The 21238-nt window shown below is 37.9% G+C and overlaps 1 protein-coding gene across 5 annotated transcripts in view; it reads left to right on the top strand.

Annotated features, from left to right (window-relative positions):
- CAMSAP1 (calmodulin regulated spectrin associated protein 1) overlaps positions 1-17319 on the top strand; it is a 37274-nt gene extending 19955 nt beyond the window's left edge. For 4 of the 5 annotated variants that reach the window (XM_068413659.1, XM_068413661.1, XM_068413657.1 and 1 more), the window contains exons 3-18: positions 155-417; positions 612-773; positions 1609-1689; positions 5911-6052; positions 7012-7151; positions 7252-7348; positions 7798-7975; positions 8866-8960; positions 9757-9841; positions 10213-12649; positions 13494-13630; positions 13721-13929; positions 14016-14118; positions 14492-14607; positions 14721-14839; positions 15184-17319. In XM_068413659.1, the coding sequence (XP_068269760.1) occupies positions 155-417; positions 612-773; positions 1609-1689; positions 5911-6052; positions 7012-7151; positions 7252-7348; positions 7798-7975; positions 8866-8960; positions 9757-9841; positions 10213-12649; positions 13494-13630; positions 13721-13929; positions 14016-14118; positions 14492-14607; positions 14721-14839; positions 15184-15486 (4667 nt within the window). In that variant the 3' untranslated portion in view covers positions 15487-17319. The remainder of the gene's footprint in view (positions 1-154; positions 418-611; positions 774-1608; positions 1690-5910; positions 6053-7011; positions 7152-7251; positions 7349-7797; positions 7976-8865; positions 8961-9756; positions 9842-10212; positions 12650-13493; positions 13631-13720; positions 13930-14015; positions 14119-14491; positions 14608-14720; positions 14840-15183) is intronic. The other variant, XM_068413660.1, reaches the window with a different exon arrangement.
- Positions 17320-21238: the final 3919 nt, after the last annotated feature.

Here is a 21238-nt window from a genome sequence, read left to right as displayed (position 1 = left end):
ACTGCAGACTTAAAAAGCACAAAAAATACTGAATGTAATTTTATTGTTGTTCTTTCAGATGCTATCTTTCAATTAAAATAAAAATGTTTACTTTTGTTTCTAACTGGTGCCACTGACTGGTGCCACTTGTTGAAACTTTGCTTTGTTGTTTCAGATAATGTCCCAGAGGAGCTGAAGGACCCGTTTTACATAGATCAATATGAGCAGGAACATATTAAACCCCCCGTCATCAAGCTGCTGCTGTCCAGCGAGCTGTACTGCCGCGTCTGCAGCCTCATCCTGAAGGGGGATCAGGTGGCCACTCTGCAGGGACACCAGTCAGTGATCCAGGCTCTGTCTCGAAAAGGGATTTACGTCATGGAGAGTGATGATACACCTGTGTCTGAATCTGATCTGGGCTGTGCACCAATCAAAATGGTTAGCTTAATTAAATCCACCTAATGATCTTCCTTTTATTTAACACTATTTAGAATAGTTAATGGAATGAAGAGCTCTTCATTTCTAGGTCACTAACCTCAGGAATTTTTCATTTTAAATACAGTTAGAATATATAATATTTTTTTTTTCTTAAAGGATTTTATTTTTCAATTCTCATTGTTTTCTTCTTTTAGAGTTCTCATATGGCAATGATTGATGCTCTTATGATGGCCTATACTGTAGAAATGATCAGCATTGAAAAGGTGGTTGCTAGTGTCAAGCGTTTCTCTACATTCAGTGCCTCGAAAGAACTGCCCTATGATTTGGAGGATGCGATGGTTTTCTGGATTAACAAGGTAAAATTTACTTTGAGAAAGGCATGCCTCTTTCTTATTGTCATTTTTCAGATTTTTATAAAGGTCCTGATGAGTGTCTTCCTTCCATCTTACCTGTGCATTTCTATCATCTTTTCCACTTCAGATGAAGGGAACTGCTTTAATTACTGTGTTGTTACTTGTTACCCCAAGTCCAATGATAGTTGGGTATAATATCATCCTAGTACAGATTATTATTAATGATTTAAACAATTCCCTTATTACTGCAACATATTCTAATTTAATCTTCTTGCTTGGCTTCCCAAGGTTTCCATATGCATTGGGAAAGAATCAGACGAGCAGGGAAATGCAGTTTCGTTTTCTTAGGGATGCTATAATAAAGCTGGTAAATTTTTCAAGGTGAATTTTAAAACAAATAAGATAATTAAGAACTAAATTAGGAAAACTGTAGAAATCGAGTTTTTTATTTTCAGACAAGCTACTATGAGGGGTTTTTTTTGTGAAGCACTGTTTTGTTAAATAACAGGATAGACTTAATTCTGACTAGCTTGAATACAGTTAACAGAAATAGTGAAACTTTTCAAAGGGTAGAGGTTAACTTGCTGAAACCCTTTTGAGTAACAATACTGTCACATTCCAAAGAGAATGTCTCCTTTGCAAGCCCAGGATTCCCTTGTGATTAAGGGAGTCCTAATAAGAGAGTTGGTCCTGAAAACTGTTGTAACACTTTATTCTGTGAACTTTTTTTGTTTGTAGGATGGATTGACCATTAAGTAAGGGGAGGAAGAAGAAAACTTGACTTGTGGAAACACATTCAGATATTTTTTAATATCTTTTCTATGCTCTGCCCTTTTAGGTGAACCTTAAAATGAGAGAGATAACAGAGAAAGAGATTAAATTAAAACAGCAACTAATGGAAAGTCCAGGGCACCAAAAGGTAAAACAAATTTGTCTTCAGTTGTGATTTTGTGTATTGCTGATTAATGGATTTAAATATAAACATCTCGATATTTTCTCCGTCAGAGAAATGTGAGGCATCCAGTCCTTGAAACTCCTGAGATTTTGTGCATGCAGTTTGTTTTGTGTCTATCATTAGTGCCCTTCCTTACCTTTCAAGCTCACTGTTATCTTCTGACTTTCCATTAAGTTTCAGTTGGACTCCAATAACTTGTTTCAACTTAAAATAACTTGTATCAACTTTACGTCGGTAAATATGACTCAGCTTTCACAGCACAAAATATATATTTTGAAAGCTCTTGGGGCATATTCATTTTGCATGGGTTAATTGTCTAATGTATATTCAGAGGCTTATTCAGGTTCTATCTAGTAAGCCTACTCTTGGCATTCAAATGTTATATGTGTGTGTCTGTAGTTTTTTTCACCTTTTTCCCTTCAAATGATATCACAATGCACTAACATTGCAAAATATAGTACACTTTCATTTCTGGAGAAAGTAAAATAGCTCTTTCTCAAACATAGTGCATATCAGCTCTCTGAGCTCCCGGTTTATGATTTGATGAAGCCTTAAGAAAAACTGCCAAGTTCTTTCCTCAAATTGGCATTGCTGTGCAAAGGGGATAAAAGTGTGACATATGAACAAAGCACAATTGTTTAACTTTCATGTTAGTGGCAAAGGTTTTTAATGTGCTTTTTATGTAAAATAATATGCTTCAATGATAAGGGGCTAAAGAGCTGTTTAATTTACAAGTTGATGTATGGTCTGAAGGATCCCTTTAACTATTTGACTCTCTATTGACTTTTGTGTCTCATTTTAATATTTTAAAATCCAAATTTCTAGGCTACAACCCCTCTAAAATATGAAAGTGTTTATTGCTGAAGTGCATTTAAGTATTACTGCTTTTAACTTGCCTTGCTGATGTTCCTTTCCTATTCCTACGTTCCTTTCCTTGCTTCCTGAGCAGTCTCCCTCCAAATGGTATTGGAAATTAGTACCTGTAAGTGACCTGCTTTTACACCAGTTGTCATCCACAAAATCATGGCTTTTTAAATTTCTTCAGAGTGTTTGCTTCCATTACAATGCTTCTTAGACGGTCTTTGAAAAAAAAAAAACCAAACTGTGTAAGCTCTTGGGTCATCAGGCTTAGTTTTCATAACATCATTTTTGCATACTGTACAGCATATAGCATAATCACTTTACAGCATTTCAAAATTGTTTCCACAGTGCAGGAGTGAGGGATATGGAGTAGCAGCAAAAAAACAAGAAAATTACCAACAGTTGAAATGGTTGCATTTACTATTTTTGTTGTAAGGAGGGAATTGAGCACAGCGCTAAGGTGATATAAAAGCTGGTCGGTTTAAAGGGTTGCTTAATCTTTGAAACCATAATTAAGAAACCCAGGTATTTGCAGTAGTTCATTAAATAGTGCTCTTGCACCTGCTCTTGCACGGGTTTGTAAATCTGTCAAAACCAGAGCACCGTTATTCATTGAGATGGGGTTAGAAGATTTGACAAACCAGTTTGGACCTGTTATGACAGTTGCTGGAATTGTGTGGGGAATTAATGAGACTGAAGCTGGCTGAATGGGAGGAAAGGCAGAATTAACATTTTATATATCAGAACAAAATACTTATTTTCTTTATGGTGAAGTGTGAAAATGGAATATCACTTCCACCATATATAAAAAAATAGTAAAATTGTACTTCTAGTGTACAAGCCTGCTTCCTTTGGTTGAGTTTCCTGGTTTTATTTCAACTTGCAGGGATTTTTCTTTGTTCCTTTGCTTTCCTTAGCCTTGGTACCCTGCTCCTGCACTTGCTGGATTTGGTGTTTTTCATTTTCTCTCTGGGAAGATGAGAGCTGTTGTCTTGGTTGCAAATTCCAAAGAGCAGTGCACTTGAAAAGGCAGTCACCTGTCCCCACAATCTCTCTGCCTTTCCACAGAGAGCTCAGTCCCACTCCTCTGCCTCATGATCCTTTATTTGTTTGAACCAAATGTATGGACTGCAGTAAAAACTTTAAATATCTGAAATAAAGGAGATCGAGTGGGGACCTGCAGGCTAATAAAATCTGTGGCAGAGGCCTGTCTTCCAGCCTCATTTAATGACCTGCACCAGTACGTAATGAAGTATTGACCTAGTGCTTATCACTTACATTCTGATAGGCTTTCGAGGAAGTTGAGTAGGTTTATGTTTTGTTTAAAGAGACAACTGGGTGAGAGCAGAAGAAACTACAGGAATGGAATTGACTTGCAGGATATCATTGAGCAAGTTGGTGGTAAAGGAAGGAGTAGATAGAGGTTATCTCACTGCTAGTCCAGTACCACTTAGATTATACTGGTTTACTGACAGATTTTGCAATCTCCATAGTAGTTGTCACACTCTGTCACTTCTGTATTTCTTTTTACTTTGGTGATTTTTTTTTTTTTTAATATGGAGTTATCTCTATTTCAGTAGCACCCATTTCTGCACTTTAATGCATCCAACTGTCATTAATTGTATGCACGGGGGTGGGGAAACAAACCCCCAAACTCTTCTCAGAACATAAGAAAAAATTCAGAATTTTCAGTATAAAAGACTTGAATAGTTAAGAGAATAATAATTGAGCAAAAAATAAGGAATTACATTAAGCCCATAGAAACCCTCCTTGAGGATGAATTTGTGTTTTTTCACCAAAGCTAAAATAAAGAAGGAATTCTTATAGATTTTAGTTCTCAGTATTGACTGTAGTTGCTTTCAGTTCCATTTAAGCCTGTTGGAAGGGAAATATTTGTATCTACTTTAAATACAAGAGGAATTAAGGTTTAAAAAGAAATTTCTTTAATATGCTTAGTTTGACTAAGGGGATAGATGATGAACTGTTTAATCTAACCAGTTCACCTTAGCGTGCATACTTATTTTATCAGACTTAATGACCACATTTCCAGTGCATAATGGATGTTGCTAATGCATTTGATTTGTTTTGTGTTTGAATAATCACCGTCGTGTATCTCACTGTCTCTCTTTGTGTAAGCCTGATCTGATGCATGCCATATCGCACTGCATGCTGGAACCAGTGGAGTATGCTCGTGTGGTACAGTATGATTCCCATTCCATTACATGTTTGTGGAGTGCTCCAGGCTAATCCTAAACTGACACGTATGAGTATGTGTGTGTGTAGAGAGCTTTCCCAGGTTGTCTTGGAAAGTGAATGATGCCATTGGCAAAATCCAGCTTTCCTCTGATGATTAAATACATCCTCTGTATATCTGCATGTTAGACCAGCACATTAGTCAAGGTAGTTAGATACTAAGTGATATTACTGCACTGAAGTGTAAAAGGGATCTTCTTCCAGCACTGAAAGGTATTTCTGCTGGGCTCTGGAGTGTATTGTTCTGCTTGCCTGATCACTTTGCTGCTGAAACTTAGATACAGCCTTCTAGTCCAGCTAGCTCAGTAAATATCAACACTAAAACTTTTCTTGCAAAAATTGCAAGAAGCAATGCCAAGTTTTGTTCTGTAGTTGACTGGCTTTAGCTACTCTTCAGCTGTGCTCCAAACTGCGTGAGGGCTGGGGCGTGCTTTGCAGAAGAGTTTGATACTGATCTGTACTGAAATCGAGGAGAGTTTTGCCGTTGATTTAAGAGGCCTACCTGCTCCTCTTGCGGGCCGTTTCTGGAAAAGGCCGTGTTTTTTCTTTTGCATGACATTAGTATTGCGTCCTGGCTTGCTAGACATACGATGTTCTGAATCTCTCTGAGAGAACTTTGCTGTCTGTGGACATGATGGCAAGTCTGTGGATGTAGGTAACGTATGAGAAGTCACTAGCTCATCTGAATTATTTTTTGCTGTGTTGTGTTTTGTTTTTCCCAAGCTTTAAGTGTTTTCGTGTAGTTTTCTGTGTCTCTTTCTTTGGATCTGCTGCATTCATGCATCTGTGTGGAAGGATTTTGACTTAAATTGCTTGTAATGAGTTAAAATGTGTGAACGAAGCTAGGAATTCAGCACGGATTGCTTCCAGATATGAGAATGATTAAAAGGGAAGCGCCGTATTCTTCAGAATTGGCTTCCATTGAGAGAAAAGTATAACCTAGTAAATTGTTTTTGACTTAGAGCAGAATGCTATAAAGGATCCACTGTAAAGAGCTTTCAGTGCTTAAGAAAAATTCCCTTTTTTTTTGTTTTTGCTAGCATTATATGAACACTTGTTTTCTTTTGTTAGGTGCGTTACCGAAGAGACCATCTTTCAAGCAGGCAATTACCTTACTTTCCTTTGCTTGAAGATTTGATGAAGGATGGTAGCGATGGTGCTGCTCTTCTAGCTGTGATACACTATTATTGTCCAGAGCAAATGAAACTAGACGGTAGGTAATAAAGGTTTCTTAAAAAAAAAAAAATTCTTCAATCTTTGAAAGTTGAACTAGAAATACATTATCAAATAAAAATGCAACACATCTAATAGGAAGTGAACTACAGCAACTTAATAGTCAGGTCACATATGGAATCTGCATCTGTGTATTTAAAAAGTAATCTCTCTTTTGTTTTTTTGCTTACTATATTGAGAAGGCTCTGCTGAGCTACAAAATAATCCTTTCTTTATAGATCTAGATGATATGGCTTTCTTTGTTCAAATAACTGAGCTTGGTTTCAATAGACCATAAAAAAGGAATACATGTCCACTACTGTTAGCTGATAATTCTCATGTTCTTGTGTAGGACTTCATAATTTGACATTTTAAAATCCAGATTTTTAAATTAGTTTCTCCCAGTATTCAGCAATTGTCACTCTTCAGCATTGCAAACATGAGTTCTCTGTCCCAGAAAATGTTTTTCTTAATAAGTCAATGTCCTTGTTGCATTTAACTTCTACCAATCAACATTTTATATCGGTTTTTAAATTCTCAGATATGTTGTACGTTGCAGAGCTCCTGACTGGTTTCAGAACGAACCAGCACTGTGAATCCTAGGAGTAACCTTTTATTATTTGCAAATCAACATGTCTGGTTTTACTTGCTTTTGCATTTTGTCATTATGTGTGGTCTTTGTAGCCTGCTTACCTTTTCTGTTGCTGTGATAGACAGAATTCATATGGATTCTAAAATGAATACAAAATTGAAACTGTTTTATCTGTGTTTTTCTTCCTCCTTTTCCTATCCCTCTGGTATTTAACAGGTAGAGAAATGTCACTGGTAGCCAATAAATATTAAATGATGTTGTATAAGCAGTCTGTGAAGTTCCTGTATGTAGTGTTTCTGTTAGTTGTGGATGGAAGGTTAAGACATTGGAATAGTGTTGTAACTTACTCATCTTTCTCACTTTTCTAGATATTTGTTTGAAGGAGGTAACATCAATTGCAGACAGCCTCTATAATATTCAACTTTTGAGAGAATTCTCAAATGAATATCTAAACAAATGCTTTTACCTCACATTGGAGGACATGTTATATGCTCCTTTGGTTTTAAAGGTAAGAAACATAATGAAGGATGTATTTTTAAATGAAATGTGGGTAAATAATAAGTGTTTTGTTATTGTGAGATTTTTTTTTCCTTTTTTTTCCATTTTAGCCTAACATCATGGTATTCATCGCGGAACTCTTCTGGTGGTTTGAGAATGTCAAACCAGACTTTGTACAACCAAGAGATATTCAGGAAATAAAAGACGGTAAGTTTTTAACTCTTGGTAAGTGTTAGCATGTTATTTAAAGAATACTTGTGTTACAATGAAACTGTTGCACAACAGTGTTTCCTTTGGAGCTTTGTTTCTACCCAAACTTTCTGCTTGCTGGGGATCTTTGAAAGTGGTAAAAATGGAAGGAGAGTTAGTCCTAGATACTAGTTCTAAGTATGAGTTCTAATTGAGTAGAGTTCTAATTTTTTGAATGAGATAGGTATTTTTTTCCCTAAAACCATTAATTATTTACTTGTAACTTTCTTTCCATTGAGGTCACCATAAGATACATATTTTAAATAAAGACTAATACTTAAGGTTTCATTTTAGTGTTGTGTCCTAAAGCTTTCATTCTGATGTACTGCAATCTGAAAACTTTCTGCCCTGTTTTGTTATTTTAATGGCCAGTACAAGTTGTGTTAATGTTTTAAATATATACACAGTTAAAACAGTGTTGCAGCAGAAGAGCAGCCGTCCACCCGTTCCTATTTCCAATGCAACTAAGCGAAGTTTCATGGCTGGCCCTGCTAGTGCAAGTCCAGCAGAGCTGCCGCCCTCAGCTCAGACAGGCCCTGAAGCTTGCAACAGATACTACCTGCACCCTGAGGAGCCTGAGTACGTGTGAGTCTGTTTTCATGTTGCTTAGACTATCTTCTCTTCATGCTTCCATTTGGGTAACCTAGGAATTTCTTCACGGAAAGGGTTATCAAGCAGTGGAACAGGCTGCCCAGGGCAGTGGTGGAGTCACCATCCCTGGAGGTATTTAAAAGCCGAGTAGATGTGCTTAGGGATATTGTTTAGTGGTTGACTTGGTAGCATTAGGTTAATGGTTGGACTCATGATCTTAAAGGTCCTTTCCAGCCAAGATGATTCTGTGATTCTGTGTAAATGTACTGATTTTTCCACAAACTGAGTGAATTTGAGTCAGTCTCTAAAATATTCTCAAGTTCAAAGAAACACTTTGCACTGTTATGTTTGATCTTTGTTTGGCAAATGCCAATAACGGCCCCCCAGTAAATGTCACCATTGCATGACAGAAGAAGTTAGTCTAACTTCTAGTTTGAAAAAAATGTGAAATGTGAAAACTGTTCAAGCAGCTCATCTTTATTAGCCATGTTCTATAAATGGTGATATGAAAACAAACTTAAATAGGATCTAATGTACAAGAAGGTTAATGACAAGGTTTTTCAGCTGACCTAAGTTTGATGGCAACCAATAAGTTATTTCAGCCTTTACTTTGTCTCTAATATACTGCTTACATAGGCTACCTCTTAAATCTGTTGTGTTTAGAAACTTATTGATTTCAAGTAGTAGGTTTATTTTTGTATTGTTACATGTGAAAACCTTTTCTTGTCTTCAAGTAACTTCTTTTAACAATAAAATTAATGATACATTATTGTGTTTTAAAGATGACAGGGGTAACTATTACCAGTGTATCTTTGCAACTATATAATTTCTCTCATTATAGAAAAAAATTCTTGTAGTAATGAATTTTTGCTTTTCTGAATTAGTGGCAAAGGAGGAAGCCCTGCCTTTAGCCCTTCGCATCCACTGCTCCCTTTGAGGCAAAAGCAACAAAAATCTTTACAGGAAGAAGACAGCCCTGGTAAGTCTACAGGCAATGACCATCAACGTCAATACAGTAATGAATAAAAATATAAGTTCATATATGTGAATGATCTAAAATGGAATTAAACTGCAGTCAGCCAAGTGGTAAGCCTGTTTAGTTTGAGTAAATCATCTTTGTTTGCATTAAAAGATTTTAGAGATCTTTTAAGAAAGTTACTGGATTTTTAACTTTTTTTCCTCTCACAAATGAGCTTATTTCTCAGAATCTCAAGTGCAAGAAATTAAGACTAATAATGTCAATCCTGTGAAAAGAAAGGAAAAAGCCCCTTGTCAAATGTTCATAAGACTAGCAAAAGATTGTTATCCAGAACAACAAACTGACCCTAATACTTGACATATTTTGCCTAAATGTTTTTCTAACTACTGAAAACCTAGGTTTGATACGTACACAGAGATGCTCAGAATTTCTTTTCTTTTATCAGCTAAGGTACCAGCCAAACATTCCAACTGCTTAGGCTCTAACAACATGCAATGAGGACTTTTTAAAATTTTTTTTATTTTTTTTTTTTCTTTTGGAAGGTTGGGGGCTGACAGGAAAAACAAATTGAACAGTTTCATGTTTGGAAATCCAAAAGTCTAATGTGTAAATGTGGTCACTTTTCATTGTATTGTTTTTCAGTCTTTGACTGTCTGTCTGGGGTTAATATTTCAGCAGATCTATTTTCTGCTGCCATCTCTTGGCGAAAGAGTTTATTATGTTTGCTATTAAATAAAGTAGAAGTGATAGTTTAAAGACCATTTCTAAACCGTTAACAATTTAAAAAATATTTCAGGTCATCGACATCGTTCTAATTCTCTGACCCGTGTTGACGGGCAGCCACGAGGTTCAGTTCTTGCGTGGCCAGAGAGGAAACCCAGGTAACAGATGCACTTAGAGTATTACAGTACCATTTAATGAAAGGATGCTGTGACAATTTCATTGCAGTGATGTGGTATCACTTCCTTAGAACTGGACTGAGGATTGCTTACTTTTGTTTTCTTTTAATGTGCATTTTCAGAGATGAATGATTTTAGGGTTGCAACTGAAAATACTTTAAACACAATTGTCAGTAAGCATTGTTGAAAATTGAAGTATCTGAACTTGCTATTTAGTATTGTTGGTCACTTTTGATACAGGATACATTTTTCAAATGGAGCAAAAATTTTAGCTGTCTATATCATGGTCTTTAGTTCAACAAATTGTAACTTTTTATGCTTAAGCGTCAATAGACTGTTCTTATCTTTTCTAGGCCTCTGTCTCAGCCAACACCATTTGCTCTTCATCATTCTGCCAGTAGTGATGTGGACCCTTCATCTGGTGATAACATTAGTCTGGCTAGATCAATCAGCAAAGACAGTCTTGCTTCAAATATTGTTAATGTAACTCCAAAAAATCAGCCCCATCCTCCGTCAGTGAAAGCTAACGGGAAGAGCTTGCTGAACAATGTTGAAATTGAGGATGAAGACGAAGAGCTTATTGCAATAATCAGATCTGAAGAAAGACCAAACTGTGGTGATCTTGAATTGCAGAATGCATCAGCCAGGGTGCCCAGCGTAGCTGCAGCTGCATGGTTTCCAAAACCAAATAGCAAGACTTCAGAAAGCAAACCAGACAGTTTTTACTTGGAGCCTTTAATGCCTGCCGTTCTAAAACCAGCAAAGGAAAAACAGATAATCAATAAAGAGGATGAATGTGGGGAGGGGAAACAAAGGAGTTTTATATCAAAGAGATTAAATGAAGGACACTTGCCTTTGATCCGCAAGAAAACAAATAGCGGTCATGGTGAGCATGACCTCAATAGGACTTTTACTCCAATTTCTAGTTCTGATTTCACCCCAGTTGCAGATCCTAGTACTGCAGGTTCCATGGCACTGGTGGAGGCAAGCTTAGAAGCTTCCAGACCTTTGGCTAGTAGCAGTTTAGATCCTTCCACCCAGGAGCTATCCGCTGGAGGATTTTTTCTTCATGCTGCTAAATCTGATGATGACATAGCAAGTAAAGTCAACGTAAGTTATGTGAAAAGTCTCAATTCGCATGTTGCAGATACTACGTGGACTATGGTGAGACAGGACTCTGATTCAGATCTCTTAGACATAGAAGATGCTGAACAGGATTTGGTAGTCATAGGTGACCATCCTGTGGTGGCTAAATACATTGGCGAGGAAGAATCTGCAAAATTGCAAGAAGATATGAAAGTAAAAGAACATGAAGATAAGGATGATGCTAGTGGACGTTCCAGCCCATGTTTGAGTACAATTTCCCAAGTTAGCAGTGTGTCAATGACTAGTGGGAGTGTCCGAATGACCAGTTTTGCAGAACGAAAGCTTCAGAGACTTAATAGTTATGAAACAAAGTCCAGCACAAGTAGTTCACAAAAGACCACACCAGATGGATCAGAAAGCTGCCCAGCACCAATGACCACGTGGAAACAAAAGCGAGAACAAAGTCCCAACAGACAAAATAAAGATAACGTTAATCTTTTAGCTTCTGAATTGGTGCAGCTTCATATGCAGTTGGAAGAGAAACGAAGGGCAATAGAAGCTCAGAAGAAGAAGATGGAAGCCTTATCAGCAAGGCAGCGACTAAAATTGGGCAAGGCAGCTTTCTTACATGTTGTTAAAAAAGGGAAATCTCCTGATCTTCCACAACCTCTTAAACCAGAACATTTTGCAAAAGAATTTTCTCGGCACAATGGTGAAGACTTAGATGAAGTTTCTTTGGGTTCCAGATCTGAGGACTTTCTTGTGAAGGAGGAGGAGAGAGAAGAAATGCTTAATGATTCTCAAGAAGTAACAAAAGTAAAAATGCAAGAAAGCCTAACTTTTGCTGAGCAACATAAACCAAAAGACTCTGCTGCTATACATGATTTGGAAAAAAGTAAAATTATTTCCGTTGCCCTCCTAGAAGACAATGTTACTGAAGTGGATATAAATGAATGTGATCTTTCTATTGAAAAACTAAATGAAACAATCAGTACGCTTCAGCAGGCTATATTAAAGATTTCTCAGCAACAGGAACTACTTATGAAATCTCCAACAGTGCCATCACCAGGAACCAGAAGTAACTCTCAGGACCAAAAGGTAAAACCGTCAATTCATTTTGTTGAGCCTCTGTCTCCAACTGGAATGAACAGTCTTCGTAAACCACCTCGGTTTGGTCAAGGAAGGAGTCCTCGATCAGGAAGACCAGCTGATCTGAAAGTCGCTAAAGACAGACAACAAAACTCAGCACGTGTTAAAACCCCAACACAAACTCTAGACACCTTACCACATTTAAGACCATTCCCATCCAATAGCTTGTCAAAGACACCAACAGAAATCAGCTTGGAAAGTAGTCCTGATCTTGGAAGTGGTTCTCAAGAAAAGTGTTTCTTTGATACCTATAGACTTCACGATGAGAGCAATCAACGGGCGCTTGTTCTCTCCACCTCCAAAGATGCAAATATTATTTCTGAAATGAGCAAAGAGGTGAATAACAGCTTCAAGGAAACAGGGTTGAATTCTTCTGATGGCTCAGGAAAAGAAAATGTCCCAGTGGATGAGCCACTGAGAAGCAAGGCGAATCTCATTGAAGTAGACTTGTCTGACTTAAAAGCTCCGGATGAAGGAGAACTTGAAAACCAGGATAGCTCTACGGATGTAATTAGTGAAGGTGATCAGAAGTCTGGTGTGGGTTTTTTCTTCAAGGTAAATATATTATCTTTCTGTATTGGGTTATTGTTACACATTTGCCCGGCACTGGAACTGTTTTTGTCCATTATTCAGTCTCCTGATGGAACGCAGGGCATTTTGGTTGCAATATTAAGATTTTTTTAAAACTGCATTGGAAAAGAATTGCGTGTGGAGAAAATAATTTTGACTAATGTGTTAAATCTTGCTTCTTGTTAACTTTACTAGGAACTAGGATTAGCCTTGCTTTTCTTCTCTTTCCCCTAGGTTTTTTTTTTCTGTCTGAGATACAGACCAACATACCAACATGTTGTAAATACTTAGCACAGAATGCAACATTTAGTATCTTAATTTGTGCTTAGCAGTGATTATTGTAAATACCTCAAACATGCTGACATGACAATACCTTCTTTTTAAATTTCTCTTTCAAGAAAGTCGAGCCAGGCTGTCTCAATCTTGGTGAATTTAACTTGTGGTTTTATGTGGTGTGATTCATATTGACTGACTCAAAGGCTGTCGTTATGCTGGGGTTATTTGTGCTGGCCATCCTAGCCCACATGGTAGTTGCATTGTACTTTGCAGTTCTAGAAGGTTTTGTGATGATTAACAATACTTAAAAACAAGTCAGAGCAAGATGAGACCCTTTTTTTCTCCTCACAGACTTAAGGGAACGCTAAAACTGTCTCTTTAAATTTTTTTTTGACCAACAAAAAATTCAATACAGTTCTGATTTACGCTCATAAATTCTAAAAATACAAAGATTTCCAAAAGTAATAGCTTATGTTTTCCTAAAATCTTCCTGGAATACTCAGTAATCTTTTGATGTCCAGCTTAATGTGTTTTCTTCTATTCTTTAAAACAGGATGAACAGAAAGCAGAAGATGAGCTCGCAAAAAAACGTGCAGCATTCCTTTTGAAACAGCAGCGCAAAGCCGAGGAGGCTCGGATACGGAAACAGCAGTTGGAGGCTGAAGTTGAACAAAAAAGAGACGAAGCTCGGTAATAACCTGTGGAAAAGAATACTTCTTTTTATCTTTAAGGTGAGGAAAATTATTATATGTTGAATATAATGTTGTGGTTGCTTTTCAGTCGCAAAGCTGAGGAGGAACGAATACGGAAAGAAGAAGAGAAGGCTCGCAGAGAACTTATCAAGCAAGAATATCTAAGGAAAAAACAGCAGCAAATTTTGGAGGAGCAAGGGCTTGGAAAGCCCAAATCAAAGCCCAAAAAACCCAGGCCAAAGTCGGTCCATCGCGAAGAATCTTACAGTGATTCAGGGACAAAGTGTTCTTCCACACGTAAGAATTCTGATTTGTTTGCTCTCACTGAGTCTGTAACTCTGCTGTAACAAAACGTGTTTCACATTTTCTCTTTTATTTTGTAGCTGATAATTTGAGCAGCGCTCAGTCTGGTTCCAGTCTTTCTTTGGCCTCAGCAGCAACAACTGAACCTGAAAGCATACACTCTGGTGGCACGCCATCACAGAGGTAGAGAGATAGGCTTAATTTCGATATTTTAATTTTTTTACTATGTTATGAAATAGTGTTGGGATTCAGTGTTGTTTGCTTCAGTTCGCTGGCATAGAGGCACAACAGTAATGAGCGAATTCATCTTCTATTTTATGTGGCTGCCAACTCCGATGTTCTGTGCAAACTTGCGGTTTTGTTTTGTTTTCTCCCAAAGGAATAGTAGAATTTTGCTTTGATAATCTAGCAGGGAGAATCTGTCTGTTTTGCAGGAGGAAAGGGGACAATAGCCTGTGCCATTCAGGGCCAGCAACCAGTGAATTTATTTAAGATCGGAGGGGGAAAAAAAACCCAAATCTTGGCATATAATTTTTTTTTATCCCCCCCACCCCAGAGTTGAATCAATGGAGTCCTTACCAATACTGAGCAGAAATCCTAGCAGAAACACAGAGAGAGATTGGGAGAATGCTTCAACAGCATCTTCTATTGCTTCAGTGGCAGAATACACAGGTGACTATCTTGTTTTAGCATTTGTTATGAATAGCAGGTCATAAAAAGCTGTGGTATATTTGATGCGACACATTGTTATTTTAACAAGTAAAAATTATTTTTATCTTCCTTAGGTCCAAAATTATTTAAGGAACCCAGCAGCAAATCAAACAAACCTATTATTCACAATGCTATATCTCATTGCTGTCTGGCTGGAAAAGTGAACGAACCACATAAGAATTCGATATTAGAGGTAAACATTAAAATACATTTTATTGTGAGTGCATTAATAATTTTGTGTCTGTAATGCTCATTTCATAATCCCACTGATGCGTTGCAGTGAATGCCATTTCTAAAACGTGCCTGTGTTGAGAATCCTTTACTTCCCGTGACAGTATGGACTTGTGAAAACGTGATCCTGTGTTGAGTTCAACTCCAGTTCATAGAAGGGCTGAAGATCGTCGTTACTGATCTAGTGTTTCAAAAAGCTTTAACCACTTATTTAGCTATATGTGAAAGCTTAAAGCTTGGCATAATATGGGAATTTTCACTATGAACAATCTACGTATAATGTATGTTTGTTTATTTTTAATGCAGGAACTAGAAAAATGTGATGCCAACCACTACATCATTTTGTTCCGTGATGCTGGCTGCCAGTTCAGAGCACTTTATTGCTACTACCCTGACACTGAAGAAATCTACAAGCTGACTGGAACAGGGCCAAAGAGCATCACCAAGAAAATGATTGACAAACTTTATAAGTACAGTTCGGACAGAAAACAGTTTAACGTGATTCCAGCCAAAACCATGTCTGTCAGCGTGGATGCTCTTACTATTCACAACCACTTGTGGCAAGCCAAGCGACCTGCAGTGCCAAAGAAGACTCAGACTCGTAAATGACACTGAGATCTTGGGGAGGAGATTGCTGAATGGGGTTGCATTGAAAGAAGACGTGTTTACCGTTTTCCTCCAGTTTGGTATGAAATGTGCAGAACCATAAACATTTTTTAAGAAGCTTCTAAACAGAAAGTGTGGATGCGAGTTATTAATAATGAAGGAACATTGCCAGTGTTTTTTATGAATGATAAATCTGCTGTTACACCCAATGCTGACTACTGTGGCTTTCAACTGATGAGGGACTGTGCATGTAGCAAGATCTTTAATCAATGGGTTTCCTTTTACTTGAAGCTTTTCATCGGTACAAATTGGGAATAATTTAGTTCTGTTTCCTCTCCGCCTCATTCCCTCCTTTTTCCTGTCATTCTTAAAGTTGGCAAGCTCTGAACTTCAGTAAAAGGATTGAACAGATCTTGGGTGAAGTGTTTTGGGTTTGGTTTGGTTTTTTAAACGGTCTTTAGGGCAATCTTCCTTTCAGACTTTTTTGAGGAACTGTTTAATACATCATATTGTTGTACTGTATCTACTGCCAACGTAAGTCCAGCTCTCAGATTTCTGAAAAAAGCCCCAACTTGTGCTGCTCAGAACAGTTTACTTGCAGTATCTGTTTAGGATAAGCATTGCAAGGATTGCAAAAGCCAGTCTTTTTTTAAAAAAAAATTGTTTGCAAATTTAAAGATTTCTGGAATACAATCATGAAGAGGCATACAGGTGCTACTGGCTGGAACGTGCCTGGCTGAAACTTAAGGCAAGCTGAATGGAGCACAGTTATTACTGATATCAGTTTCAGGTAGTGACCTAAAGATTTGTTTGCTTTGATAAAGATGGATCCTGGTAGGTACAGAACATTTCCACTCTGAGCACGCTACTCCTGTATGATGGTGCACTTAATGATCACAAATTTTAATGTTTTTATTACATCATGAAATGTGATTCTACTTTCTTTGTCCTGTCTTTATTCTGAACAAGCAGCATGCTCTAAAATGAAGAGTGTGTTATGTTTTTTTTATTTTGGGTGATATATTAATATATATTGATTTGTTTTTCTCATTTAAAAGGAATTTTTAAACAGAGACATTTGCATTTGTTTCAAAAGCCCAAATAAGTCGAATGGCTTGGATTTCTTTTCATGTTGAAATATTAAATCTTGAGTTATGACCTTAAAAGTCTTTGTGTTTCAGCAGATTAAATTTTTGTCTGTGGTAACAGGGTACATTTGCAGTTCAGTTGCATTTTTTTAATACTCCCATTTCTCATTTTTGGCCCCGGCTAGACTTCCAAGTAGGTTTCTGCAGCTCTTACCGCGTTTCATCTGGTTTGACACTACTACCTGAGGGTCGTGTAGGCTTAAAACTTTGGTTTGCACATGTTTACTTTTATTTGAAGTGTTACTTGAATGTGTATCTCTTAAGTGCGAAAGGCACTACACCATCCTAGAGATGAACTGAGCTCTAAAATACAGTACAGTGTAATTATTAAACTTTGAGAATAATGGAAGCTACGAAGAGTTATGTACATAAGGGGAAAATAGGGTACGTAATAAAGTGCTGAGTAGATAGGGCGAAGAGAAGGTCTTCCATTGCGGTCTCTCCAGTTTTTTCCCCTTCCAGTACTCCTTGACTAGGCTGCTGCAACTTTGTAAATTATGTTAGATAGTTTGCTGCTTGTAAATAATTAAAGGCTTTATGGTTTCTAAAGTGCGAAGTATTAAACACCGTCATGAGTGTAACTTTTGTTACCATGCTTTTCATGCTTGTGCTTTATTTCTCACTGTTTGATATTATATACCATATTTATTTTATGAGACACTGAAATTTAATAAAAATCATTAACTGATTTCCTTTTTATTTCATGTGTACTTCTGTTGTGGTGACACTTCATCCCCTCAGAGAACTAATATGCTTTAAAGATGTGCTATTCTATGTTTCGTTGTGCTCTTAGAAAGCTTCACCTGTAAGTAGCTGTAATAACTTCACGACAAGAGCTTAGTTCTCCTGACCCTGATTGTATGTGCAAGAATTTGACTAAAAGGCTTTCAGAACAGTGGAAAGTCATTTAAGTCTCTTTAAGGATTTATTTCATCAGTCTTCAGACTCTTGAATCTGGCTAGTGGGTTTTCTTTGATCTGTGTATTCAGTTAGTGACAGAATTTCGGAAGCACCAAGAGAATTTCTTTTGTTGGGCTCTTCAGTATTAGCTTGCTTGTGATTTGTAAAGACAAGTTGCCTCTAGAATTTAGAAATGAGCTGGTTGTTTAAGCTTTGTAATGAATCCGTAGTGGTTACACAGAAGTGAAGTTTGCATTCTCAAAACTAAAGACTTTTCCAATGCAGAAATAATTTTCTGTGAGTGTACAATAGATTTTTCAAAGAAGACAGTCCTTGGTTGTAGAGATTTAAAAAATAATCAGTAATTCCAGTAATTTGTACTTTTCTGTATTTTGCTCAGGCTGAGGTATTGCTGCCCACAGAAAGGGCTGGACTAGAAGGTGGTGGCACCTTCGATGTCCTCCTGGATCTCATTGCACTAGACCAGGTCCTTATTGTTCCTGCTGCAGTGTGGCTTCATTTGCTGCTGGAAACAACAGGAGGTGACACCCATTTGGAGAGGGAGAGGAGGCCGGGAGTTCTTCTGTAGGCAGTGTGTAGTCCCAAGTCCCAGCTGATGATCATAGAGGAATAAATAATTTTTTAAGAGATTAACTTCTCTGAAAAGCTAATAGTCTTGAGTTTTAGTTATAAAAAACCCCCCGTTAATCTCAAATACCTTCACAAGGAATATGGTGTATTAATTTAGTCTGGAAAAGTAGTAGGAGAAGCTTGTTTGTAAAGAACAACATAGAATTCGTGGCTGAATGTGCAGAGGAAGGTAGGAGAACTGTAGATGTGTGTAGGCAAATGCAGACTGTTTTGTAGAGGGGAGAATAATTCATTTTCTTAAATAGGTTTTGTATAATCTGTGACCAAAAACATCAACTTAAACGTGTTCACTGCTTGGTGTCAGCCCAGGGTGAAATGTGCTTGTAGGACCATGACTGCTTATCTTTGTTAGCTTTATTTTATAGAATTCTGAATACATAGGATTTCTAACTGTGGTTTTAGTGACATCATTCTTAATGCTTCACTTCCAGTGACTGAGCATCCTTGTGTGTAGGAATAGCGAGGTGATCTGTACACTGATAACTGCCAGGGAAGAACAGTGCCAACATCTTAGTTGCTCATGTCACTTCTAAAAATCCCTGCTTACAAGATGAGGTTTTGTCCTTCCCACAGCCGCTCGAGAGTCCTGTGTGAACCCCCTTACAGCTGAAATGCGTGGAAGTTTATGGTTATTTCAGTAGTATGGTGCTGTGTTATATGGCTGGGTACTCCTGTAGGTAAATAGAAATAACGCCTAGACCTGCGGCTGAAGCTGTTTGCTTAGTTTGTTTTCCACCAGGATTAATTGGAGACAGGGTCATTCCCATAGCTGTGTCAAAGCAAGCAGCGCTGGCTTTGGCTAAAAAAATCTTCCAGCTGCTCACAAAGGTTCTTCTTGTGCTTCCTGGGGCTTTGGGCAGGAGGAGAGAGCGGGAGCTTCAGGTACAGCTGCAGTATCAGCATTTCCTACTGACTAGAAGGGAAATAAACTGTAATAGCTGTCTAAAAACAAGTGATTTTTTTTTTTTTTTCCCCACTGGATTTTCTGAAGATGTGCCTAAGCCGAACAATCTTCAAGCCTTTTGTAGTGCTCCCTGGAAAAGGACCACAGCGCTCTCGCTGCATTCGCTCTGAGCTAGAGAATTAGTTTCCCATAGAGAGTAGTATGAAAGTAGATCTGTCTTTGACCTCTCTTGATTTCTTACTAGTTTCTTACACATAATAAATACAAGAATGTACATCTTTAAAGTGCTTTTAAATGCAACTTTTTTTTCTCAAACTTTCATACGTCAGTCTGTTGTGTATTTACGCTGTTTACATTCATAATTAATGTGTCTTTGTCTCGTTTTCATCATGTTCTCTGGTAGGGTAAGAGTTCAAGCAAGAATAATCTGAGTTTTGAAAATACTGGCTTACTTTGAAAACCTCATCACAGTTCAACACCACATGCTGGGCTGCTGGAACGGTTGAGTGTGCAAGAAAAAGTCTGACTTTTCTCCCCAGTAGCCCAGAGAGGTGAGAGTGTAGAAACTGGTGGTCTCTGGAGTTTTCATTTCCTAAGGCCGATGGTTTGGGGCTGTAGTATGAAGTAAGAGAAACATGAATGAGTTCTCAGGACTTGAATTTTCCATTCCTTTTGCTTTTTTGCCCACAAGTCACAGAATCACAGAATCAACCAGGTTGGAAGAGCCCTCTGGGATCATCGAGTCCAACCGTTGCCCTGACACCACCATGGCAACTATACCATGGCACTAAGTGCCATGTCCAGGCTTTTCTTAAACCCCTCCAGAGAGGGTGACTCTACCACCTCCCTGGGCAGCCCGTTCCAATGTCTAATAACCCTTTCTAAAAAGAAATTCTTCCTAAAGTCCTCAGCACTGATCACTAGAGGCAGTGCCAGAACACTCAAACCCCCTCACTTTGTATTTTTTAAATACAGCAGTAACCAAGACGTGTCCCCGTCGCTCTGAGCTGACTGCCCTTGGAATTTGGTATCTGTCGGGCTTCCTGACAGGATCCCACCTGGGGTTTTCCTTCAGTCATGCGTTAGTATAGCCAGTTCATGGTTGTGTGGTAAGCTATGATCCATGCTATGCTTATCCAATTAAATAGCTTTCAGTTAATTAGGGTTTTACATTTAATTCGTTTCAAGCAGTTGAGTGAGATGCAGGTGGCAGATTCTGGTGTGACAGGACAGCAGTGGTGGGGACGAGTCACAGGGTAGGGTTTCACAGCGGGTTTTGTGGTTAGGGTGCCAAGCAGGAGCTGAATTCTAGGACTTCACATGAGGCTGGTTCTTCTGTGACACTCAGGACACCACTCCCAAAAGTGACATGCGAAGGTGTTTGAGAGATTGATTTTGTACCTGGTTTTACTGCTGTTACATATGCGGAACTGGAGAAATCTGTCAAGTATCTTGGGGGGGAGGTGTTTTGTGTGTGATTCTATATATAAAAACTTTTATATATAATCCTTCAGGACAGTTTGAAATTGAGATATTCATGTGGTTGACTTAAATATATTTTTTAGGTGTCTAAAATACATCTTTCAACACATTAAAGCCAAAAAAAATGCATTCTTGTCCTCACATTGATCAGATGTTCTGTTGTTTAATTATATAAATGAAGACTGAGTATTAAAAACGGGAGGAAAAAGTTTACTCCATCTTACCTCTGTAACTTTTCTTTGATGTTACTTGATATACTTAAAATTTCGGTGGATGGCGAGTCTGATCATGGCTTTAGCTTTAACACGTTGTTGCAGCAACCAAGGAACACTGATGTGATGCATCCTAAGAGATTCTCCACGGGTAATCATGAGCAGTCACAGCATAAAGGCATGTTTAGTCCGCCTCTGTCACAGGCTTCAGAAACTAAGGGAAGAAAACAGTGAATCTGGACTTGTTTTTTGACAAAAGGGTATGACGTGCATTGTTGTAGTCCTTTATCTAACACAAATTGTCAGGACAAATATACCAGAATCACAGGAGGAACTTCCACATCATGAAATGTAAGTATATTGCCCACATTGCATTTAAAACTTTGCAGTTAACTTGGGATCGCCGTGCAGACAATGGGCTGCTATTGTCATGTAGTAAGTAAAAAAGATTTAGTGGG

The sequence above is a fragment of the Nyctibius grandis genome, chromosome 16 (assembly GCF_013368605.1).
Source record: "Nyctibius grandis isolate bNycGra1 chromosome 16, bNycGra1.pri, whole genome shotgun sequence".
Lineage (NCBI taxonomy): Eukaryota > Metazoa > Chordata > Aves > Nyctibiiformes > Nyctibiidae > Nyctibius > Nyctibius grandis.
The sequence above is the reverse complement of the archived record's forward strand: the minus strand, read 5'-3'. Positions and strand labels throughout refer to the sequence as shown.